This window comes from Macrosteles quadrilineatus, unplaced genomic scaffold, assembly GCF_028750875.1.
Source record: "Macrosteles quadrilineatus isolate MER2022 unplaced genomic scaffold, UCM_ALF_1.0 Scaffold_2__2_contigs__length_208266976, whole genome shotgun sequence".
In the NCBI taxonomy this organism is placed as follows: domain Eukaryota; kingdom Metazoa; phylum Arthropoda; class Insecta; order Hemiptera; family Cicadellidae; genus Macrosteles; species Macrosteles quadrilineatus.
Window position 1 is genome coordinate 26749904 of NW_026542595.1, and position 10222 is coordinate 26760125.

The 10222-nt window shown below is 33.0% G+C and overlaps 1 protein-coding gene across 1 annotated transcript; it reads left to right on the plus strand.

The window, feature by feature from the left end:
• Positions 1–722: 722 nt before the first annotated feature.
• On the plus strand, positions 723–7006 carry LOC128984965 (uncharacterized). The gene is made up of 5 exons (XM_054404335.1): positions 723–848; positions 2526–2713; positions 3207–3394; positions 4796–4997; positions 6818–7006. The coding sequence occupies exons 2-5, from the start codon at positions 2530–2532 to the stop codon at positions 6913–6915; spliced, it is 672 nt and encodes a 223-aa protein (XP_054260310.1). The 5' UTR covers positions 723–848; positions 2526–2529; the 3' UTR covers positions 6916–7006.
• The last annotated feature ends 3216 nt before the right edge of the window (positions 7007–10222 follow it).

The following is a 10222-nucleotide window of genomic DNA, read 5'->3' on the forward strand; positions in this document are numbered from 1 at the left end:
AAAGCCGATACGACATTTTCTACATATGTATGCAGTTATGATTTACACGTCAGGAATGTATGTTTGTAAGCAATCCCATGCTCTAGCAGACACAACGTTTGGGCTGTTTTATACTGAGTCGTGTATCATAATAGGTTTTTGAATTATTAAAACCAAAACCATTATCTATTACGAGTATATTCAATGATTTGAATAGATTCAGTATACACAATGGAACACTAGTACCTAATACCATTGACTATTGGATGCTGAAGTCTATCTATATGGACCAGCTGTAGCCAATTGCATTTTTTGTTATTCGTTAACTCCACAAGTAAATAATATCTTGTTAAAAAATCAAGCTCAGAATTTTGTAAAGGCTGCATCCTAACCCTAACCCTAAATCCTAACCCCGCTAAACAATCCAAACGCATCTAATGGACAAGATTAAAATGTACATGAACTTTTAAAGGTGTAGTTCATAATGTTGAACTGACTCCCTGACGCCTCTAGTGAATGAAGAAATGTTATAGAACAGTACGGTAATAAGATTTATGCAAATTCACCCTCTCTCACCAAATCTGAGGAATAATTACATCGCGATAGTGGTAATTGTTGATGAGAGGTTGAGTAAATAATTGTAGGTATATTTCAAAGTGTGTTATCAACCATCGGGCATTAATTCAGCGACTACCAACAAGACGGGAGCCAGGGAGTGTAAATGGGAGCAGAACGTGTGGAGATAAGACTACGCGTGAGTATAGAACCTACAGTGCGTGAGTGCGAGTGGTGCTGGTGAGCGGCGTACGTCTTCGTAGTACGTAGGTGTGACGTCTGCATCACATGTGATACTTCCTGTCAACCTAAAGGTGTTTAAATTGCAAGAGGACGAACTTTAATGGACCGCTCACAATTTTGACATGCAAGTTGTTCTGGTTAAGCTAAAATGTTTTGTTTTATGGGTACACATTTTTGGGTTTGTATGAACCTATTTTCTGTGCATACTATCAAATATGTACAAACATACTCCAAAGAAGAAAGTACTATTATTAGAAATAAACTTACTATGCTATTTTTTTGAATTTAATAGGTTGGCGGCCTCTTTTAACCTTGCATTTGCTCGTTCACATAGACTACAGATCTGTGCGTGGAACGTATCAGATCTGTAAGTCTATGTGAACGGGCTTCCTAAACTAAAATACCGATGTGGAAACCAAATATGGATCAAAAATTAGGCATACTGTACTATTTTCAATACATTTTTTATATATTGGGATGTGAACAGAATTCATTTTTAAGAATAAAACTTCATATTTTTACTATATGTACTTAAACCACAACAATACTACTGTACTTATTTTTTATGATGCTAATATTTTATGATATGGATAAAAAAAACATGTAACATGGTTAATCATAAAAAGAAATATTTCACCCTATGTGACTTCCTTGTTGTCCAATATTAAGCTACAGGGTTACAATTTTAGATATAAAGGCTACACCTTTGGGTGTTAATCTATTATCCATTGACATCCAACAAATCTGTTAATATTTTACTAAAAATAAACTTTATTAGGTTTCAAAGTAGCAAACTTAACTCATTAATCCAAGTATTATTCAAATAAGGAATAAATTTGATATTTTTAAGAATTGATTTCTGTACCTAATTAAAATTTAGGCAAATAGAAATTCGCTTAGTCTGCAGGTTTGCTGCAGCAAGGAGTATTTTCATTTAATCTCAAAACATTTCTTAAAAGAGCCTTTTAATATTCAAACATACATTTTGTTAAATGTCATAATTTATTTTCTCATTAGTACCAAAGGGGCAAAGTCCCATTTTACAGCTTATTTTTTAAAAGTAAATAAAAATGTTGGTTAACATCAGTTGCCTATTATTCACAGCTGAACGAAAAATCTGCATTTGATCAGTTTAAAAGGCAAATTGTAGATTCCATATTAATGGTGTTCATAGTGCATCCCTGAAGGTAGTTTTTGGCAGAACCCATAATAGTTGTTACTGCTATAATCCTAGATGGATTTGAAAAACAATTTTAAATGAAAATCCATACAATCAGATGAACTAATAAATCAAATATATCCATCAGAGTATAGCATAGCATTTGAACATACTAGGAAAAATTTAAGGCGAGGCCATATTGGAATAAAAAACAAATGTTAATATTAAGTTAAGTTACACAAAATTATGCGTTTGTAGGAACTATTAGATGTATTGACTCTTCTTTCACCCGTGTAGCTAAAGTGTGTACAGCATAGCCTCACTATTATTAAAGGGTTTCTTACATATTTGTTGTCTTTTACATAGTTTTAATCTTAATTTTATGAGTTTAAACCCTCACCCCCGAACAATGGTTTGGTGACAACAAACTAGCTAAATCAAGCAAAAAATGAAATCCTTTAAATAGGATTTTCTCTCTTGATGACCTAAAAGTATTATACCATAAAAATATTGTGTAACTATTGTCCAGATTATGAATTAGGTTAAAGACACATCATTAACTAATTGCAACAAACTACACATATTCTAGGGAGATGAACGTGAAAGTGGCCATAGCATTGATAGCATGTGCTGTTGTCACTGAAGGACATCCCACAACTAAGCAGCAGAAGCCAGATACTAATATCACCACCCTCAGTACTAACAATGACTACGATGGTACTAACTACACAACTAAGCCATTAGCCGATGTGTTGAACACGAGTGCTGTAGAGACAGGTATTTATTAAGACGCAAATGCACTTAGTTTTACTGTATCTTAAACTGACAAACTCAGGTTCACTTCAGCAAGCCAGTCATATTCCTTAACAAGGCTTCTCCATCGAACCTGTAACACTCCTCTAAACATATTTAGATCGTAATGTTAAGTTTAGGCCTATATCAGAGCAGGAGGTCTGTTTTGTGAAATTTAGCTCCGGGCCAGTGAATTATAGAACTTGATATTTAAACAAAATCATATAAATATTTTACCTGATGCAATGTTTGATTCGACAGTAGAAATTATTTGGATAGTCCTATCTAAGATAGTTGTTTTTTTAATGATTTCAGCTCCCAAAATTATCTATATAAAAAATTATTAACGTCTGTTAGTGCAATTGTTTAAAATACAAGATGGGAAGGAACATTTACTCACTGGAGAGAATTGTATCAACAAAGAGGAAGTTGTTTTATTTTGATAGAATATTCCTATCAGTAGTTGGTTCTTTTTCAGATAGAAGTAAAAAAGTAGAGAAGTACCTGATTCCTGTTCTGATGGGTTTCAAGCTTACAAGTTTTGCAGCTGCTGTATTTACTGCTCTCAAGATATTCGTGGTCCAATCATTCATTGTCAGCAAAGTAGCGTTGCTTGGAGCTACGTTGTTGGCTATGAAAGTCATTTATGAGCACATGCGACACAAGGTATGATTTTTTATATGTAAATAGCGAGTAATCCTGGAAAAGGAATTTGTTGAGAAAGGGTGCTTGTCAGTTATTTGAAGAATTTTAGAAAATATTTGCGCTACCAAGTCTTATTTGCTGCAAAAAGTTGGTACTTATTAACTGTCTTATTGTTATTGAATAAAGGCATTTAATTTAACAGCACCTACTTGATACAACATAATGACGTAGGCAAGTTTCTTCAAATGTCTATACTTTGATTTGTCTCATCTCATCGGGAACAACACTTTGTGTAAATTAAAGCATCTTATACAGGGTGCCCAGCTTCAAGTAGGACCATCGGGGAACTAAAATAACGAGAAAATCAAAAATTACTTTTTCGGAAATCGCATCATTAACCAAATATCCACCACTTTATATTTTTCACATAACCATTTTTATCTTTGTATTCTTCCAACTGATCATTATAAATATTGATATTTATGTTACAATAGTATTGATCCATGGTAGACGAAAAGTTATCAAATTCAAAATTTTGAAATTGCGGTAATTTTAATTTTAAAATTTAAATTGCGAAAAAAATCTCTGGTTTTATGAAAAAATGCCAAGAACACTTTTATTTGGCATTAAACATTTATTTGGCATTTAATTGTTTCACACATTGTGTCATTCATAATCGTACAATTATATATAGTTTTGAAACAATAAAGATTTTCTAAAAATAAATTACCATCGAACGACACCAGACCCAAAATGATCGAATATGATAACTTTATTAATATACAGTATCGCGATATTTTGTTCTACAATTAAGCAAACCTGACTTAGCTGAGCCTTGTTCTATATCATTTTACAATTAAAAATCGTGATATTTCAGTTACCTTTTATTTAATCTTTTGTAGTTCGATAGCCAATTGTAAATGCTAAATAAAAGTGTTCTTTATTTTTGTTCATAAAATCAGTCACGTTTTACAAATTGATTAGTGTTCATCTATGAGACAGAAATAAAAATCCCATTATTGTACATTATATTTGTACCCGGTCAAAGTCGGGTATTGCTGGTAGCAGACTATAATACAAGCTCATAACTTTAAAAAAGCTCATAGCTTCAGAAAATAAATATTCTGCTGTGTTACAGAGATTCTTGGGGATTTTTTGTTTCACAAATTAAATTTCCACTATCGTAACTAGTACAAATTAATGTAAAATATTGATCTGTAGATGCTAAGTTGTATTTTTTTAACCTTGTACCTAGAGCAACTCAAACATTTAATTAAATACATAATTAATTAGGAACAAAATCTAAACATGAGATTGATTAGAAATTTTTGGCTAGTCAAACATGATGATTCGGTTAGGATAAATAAACACACAAACGGTTGTAGATTGATTATTAAATTGCTTGTTTGTTTCCATGAACAGATTTCCCACAAGGGTTGGGATGAGCATTACCACTACAAGCATATGTGGCCTCAGTGGTCCCCCTATCCCTATTCAGAGGACTGGAGTGCAGCTTTTGATTCCTACCCTTCTCCAGCCATGGATAACTACAGTCTAGCCAGTGAGCCTGACAGGACTACCTTGCCCCATGTACATGGCAACAAGACATTTTCCATGCGCTCAGGTAAAGTTTAATAAACTTACATACCGGTAGCAAATATTAAACAGAAAAAACTGTATCAGCAATCTGACACATACTTTCTTCTATTAGCTTGTTAATAATGGTAATAACCAGTATTATGGGTAAGCGGTGGGAGTAATTCTTTGTATGATAAACAATCTATATATCTAATTTCGTAAGCCCAAAATTTTACAATGAAATTGTGAGCGAACAGGAGGCCGTAGAAAGCTGGGAGGGGTCTCATTTTAAAGGTCTGGGCATGAAGTTTTGGGGAAAATTATTCATTTTTCTTGATTATGCACCAAAAGGTTGTTATGGAATAAAATAATTCACATTTAAATAACATGGGAATCTAGGTCATGTCTGCTTTGTTTACTTTAAAACATGGGTTTAACTTCATTTAAAGCATAATGGTAATATTTAATATGCACTGTAATATGTATACTAACCCTGAAGAGAGGTTGAACATACCAATGGACTATATAAATTCAATTGCACGATCTGGAATGCAACCATACGAATTAGTTTTAAAAGTTGGTTCAATAGTGATGATGCTCATTAGAAATATGAAGCTAGGGTCTGGATTAGTTAATGGAGTACGATTGGTTGTGTTAGTAACGTCTGAAAAAAGTGTAAAGTTAGTAAGTAATTACTGGAGTAGGCAAAGGGGACACATTTTTCATGCCAAAAATAAAACTAATATCTACAGATCCTAATATGCCTTTTAAGTTTACAAGGAAAGTTTTCACAAAAATTGGCATTTATTTGAACAATTTATCTCCATGTGTTTTATCTAAGTGAATTTGTCTGTATTCAAAGAAATTTGTATATTTTTAATTAATAGTCATGAAGATTATTATTGAAAGTTTTCCTTAGTTGTATTATGATTAGAAAATTTATATTATAAACACGCCACCTGAAAAGTCCTTTGGTAATTTTTATTTTAAATTGAGCAGACATCAACATGCATTATGCAGGTATGTAATAACTATTATACATATTATAATATACAAAAATGTTAAACGACAATCAAGGTAGGGTAACCCATGAGACTAATAATTGTACAAGGAATATATATTTATAGGGGCTATTGCCCCTACAAGCCACTAGTTTGTTATGAAATTATAGGACTATTAATTGGTTTAGTCATAACCACACATATTATCCTTGATTTGTACTGTCCATAAGCTCACATGTCCCACAAGTCCAGGCATAACCTCGCCCGATATTAAACTTTATTTTTTAGATACGCAATTAAGTTGTGTATTACCGATGGTAAATTGATTTCTGAGCCCGATTAATTAATAATCCAATTGCATAATGTTTTATTTACAGTATCAGCTGTAAAATTACTTGAAATAATTAATTCTGCGATACTCAACATTTTGATTTGTGGACCTGTGAGTTTTTGCTTGCCACAACCTCAACTATAATATTTTCTGGGGAAACCACTAAAGTTGCAATAACTTTTGGACCATAGTTTTTACAGCGATTGGGGTATGTGTAATTTAATTAAAAACGTTCAAGTTTTTTTATCTAATAAGCGGTATTTTATGGAAAAATCTGCATTAAAAATTTAAATTTTAGTTCAGGGTGACCCTCGGAACCAAAAGGGATATTTCCACAAAAAAGTGAAATTCGTACATGTTGACAAAAACTATACCTACCTATAAACTTTGGATTGAATACAATGAGAAAGTAAAAATTGCAACTGCTTGGGCCAGGGAAGAATAGTTTCCAGAAAGTAGTGTTTGCTGTTTTTTTAGTTAATTATGATTTGCCAGTTGGCTCTTTTTTAACGTGTTAATATGTTTTTTTCACAGACAAATTAAGAGGAGGGCTGGTGTCAAAGTCTCCGAATACTAAAATAGACTATGGAACATTAATCACGAGGATTACAGAAAGAACGTCCGATGACTGATCTAGAGAATTTCAACAACTGTAGGAACATTAGTGATGACATATGAAGTTAGCTGCAGTAGTTTTGCGATTAATAGTGTATTAGTACAAGAGAAACAACACTTAAGTCAAGTAAAAACTGTACCAATAATAACGATATTACAATAATACAGGAGTACCGTATTTTTTAAAACCTCAACACTATAATATTCCTCAAACTTTTCTCATTCCTTTAGCATAAATCATAATTAGAATTACTTTATAATATCCAAATACTGTCCCAAGTAGCACACATCGTTGGCCCAACGTTGGGAAAAGGTCGGCACGGTTATTGGGAAATGGTTGGCGGAAATTTTAACGATTTGTCAACGTTATGGCCCAACGGAAAATTGTATTCGTTGCCCTACAAAGGAAAGAATCGTTGGGCCTTTGTTGGGTTTATGTATAAAACATTCTAAAGCACGTTTCAAAGAATTTATTTATTTAAAAGAACTTAAATGTCATGGCAGCAGAATATTGGAGAAAATTGGATCCATAATAAATGTGGTCAGATGATGTTGTGATATTTGTGAAACTAGATACAGTGGGGAACACCTGCTTAATTATAATAATGCAAATAAAAAAAATATTTAACTTATTTGAGCATATTTTTAATAGTTTATGGGGGAAGATTAATTAATCACATAACAATAAATTATAACAGTAGGCCTACTAATATAATGGTAGTTATATAATCTATATTCAAATACCAGTATCCTCTCCAACTACCAGAAAAACGATTCAACTACTTGAGGCCTAAACAGATTAACAGAATCATATTATATACTGTAGTATCAAAAATATTTTAAGTATTGCAACCATTGCAACACAATAGTTAGGATGTTGTATTAAAAAGAAATTCGATATGGAAATAGCTACAGTGGAAATAACTATTAAACATAATGATAATATGTTTTTTTTTTTTAATAACAATAATATTTTTAAATGAGAAGTGGTATAAATTATAGTATTTAGAAGATCTTCCCCTTCTTTCACCCAAGGTTTCTTTCATTGGCAAAGAGTCAATGTGACAATGACAATGTGTTTGGTTTATCTGAGTGCCTCCTCATACACTACTTTAGTCTGGCCGCCCGGAGCATGAATGAAGTGGCTTTTGCTGGATCTCACACTGGAATACGCAACGTACAACTGTCCGTGAGAGAAACATGCTGATCCGCTGTCCGCTCAGTTCGGTTGTGGGCAACGTCTGGTCTTGTGATTTATTAATCGTCATGGCGAAGCAAACTGTGACGCGGAAATGTAGCCGCTTGATTTCTAACGGTAGTTGCTCGGAATTTGTGGAATAATTGGGATAAATAGCAATTTCCCAGCTCCAATCGTTAATATGTCTTACAGTGCCTAATTCGAATTTTGTCCTATATAGTGCATAAATGTATTGCTTGTTATGCGAATTTCACGAATTTCCCTACAGGGAAGTAGTTATTACCGTAGGTGGCACGGTAAGACCTGGAACTGGGACCGATTTATCTCCCAATTTATCTCTAGGCAATTTTAAAGGGCTTAAAAAATAATGTAGTATACCAAAGTGTTTTGTACGGTTATTGGTTACGGAAAACAATTTAAAAAAATGCAAATCTAAAATTCCTATGTTATTGTTATTGAGAATAGTGTAAATTGTTGTAGTTTGTTTGTTTATGAAAATGTTTTGATCAAACTTGGCAAATTTATTTATTTTATAGTAAGCTACTAATATTTTACTAAAATCCACACTTTATTAGCCTCCACGTCTAGGTACTCATTCAATTCGGGCAAATAGAAATTCGCTTAGTCTGCAGGTTTGCTGTGGCGGGGGTATTATTCTGTTACAGTATGTTGAATATATGTATACAACATATATAAATTTTCATGAAAGGAATACAAGCCTTTGCTGGCAATACTTAAATTTTGCACGATAATTTTAAGCTAGCTGCTAGAGGTTCAATACTATAAGTCACTGTCACTTTTCTGTTTCACTAAGCGGAACCATAGTATGTTTTATCTATGGCAGAACCCTCTCCTTTCCGTTATGCACTATTGGGATTTTGCCTATTAGGCATTGTAAAACGAAATTAGGCACTATAACACAGTTACACGATGATATTATGCACTGTGAGACAGTTTCGCTATAGGACTTATGCACTATAGCACTATGCAATAAAATAGGTTTTAGGCACTGTGATGTGAGATGGTCCCACTTTGAAATTATGCAGTATAAGACGTTTACGCTTTTAGGCACTGTTAGAAAACGTTTAATTAGGCTGTGAGATTATGCACTTTGACTTGCCACTGTGTTTCGGTCTTCTATTTCGGGTCGTCATAAAGCAAAAGTCACTATGACTTGCCACCATTGTGGTTGCTATTGACGACGACCCGAAATAGAAGACCGAAACACCTCAAGAAGACAGCGATATGAATTACGGCAACTTTTATGTTGTGATTTGTAAAACACAAGCCTTATCTCAGTTCTCGTTCTTACTCAAAAATTTGAATTCACATGGTAAGAAACAATATTTTTAGTGCAGACAAACTATTGTGTGGTGTTTGCACTTTTGTAACCTACGTATTTGTAATTATTGTGAAAATACATTTCTTGATTGATTGATTGACAAATGAATCTTGAAGTAAACAAATATCTTTATGGAGATAAAACAAAACCACATACAAAACCAATTAACATTATTCTTTTTTCCTGGTCTTTTGATTATTCATTCCGAGATGATGGATCGGATAAATAGCTTATAAGAGTCTTCATCAGTGGTAGCCATATTGGATTTTAGTCCCATAAGAGCAATGTTAAATTTGACAGAACATAGCCATAATTTGAAGCAGCATGCCGGCGTGTTATTAATAAATATAAGCTTATAGTTTTGAAAATTTACAATTAGGTTTATAACATAGAGTACTAGCGTACTAGGGAATAAGGGAATTATATTTCAAATATTTGTTTTTGTCTTTTCTTAATAAATTATTTAATTAAAGCAAAGGCTTAATTAATGATCATTAACTTATTAAGTGGATGGAAACTGGTAAAACTAAAATCTTTTCTCTCTAGAGGACCACTAAACCTTAATTTTAACTTCCCAATCAATATTCACTACAGGTTTTTAGAAATTCAGTTACAAATTTAAAATTGCTCTTAAGGAACTAAAATCCAATATGGCTACAACTGATGAAGATACTTGAACGGCAGCCTTTAACTCCAGGCAAGGCCCCACTATACCTAGTGGCAATGAATACACAAACTATAGTTTGTGTATTCATTGCTAGTGGGGCCTTGCTCCAGGCCGTGG

Excerpts from the sequence above, each read along its gene's own strand:
- LOC128984965 (XM_054404335.1), top strand. The coding sequence starts at position 2,530 with ATGAACGTGAAAGTGGCCATAGCATTGATAGCATGTGCTGTTGTCACT. Across the intron at positions 2,714-3,206 it reads CACGAGTGCTGTAGAGACAG|ATAGAAGTAAAAAAGTAGAG; the intron begins GTATTTATTAAG and ends GTTCTTTTTCAG. Across the intron at positions 4,998-6,817 it reads GACATTTTCCATGCGCTCAG|ACAAATTAAGAGGAGGGCTG; the intron begins GTAAAGTTTAAT and ends TTTTTTTCACAG.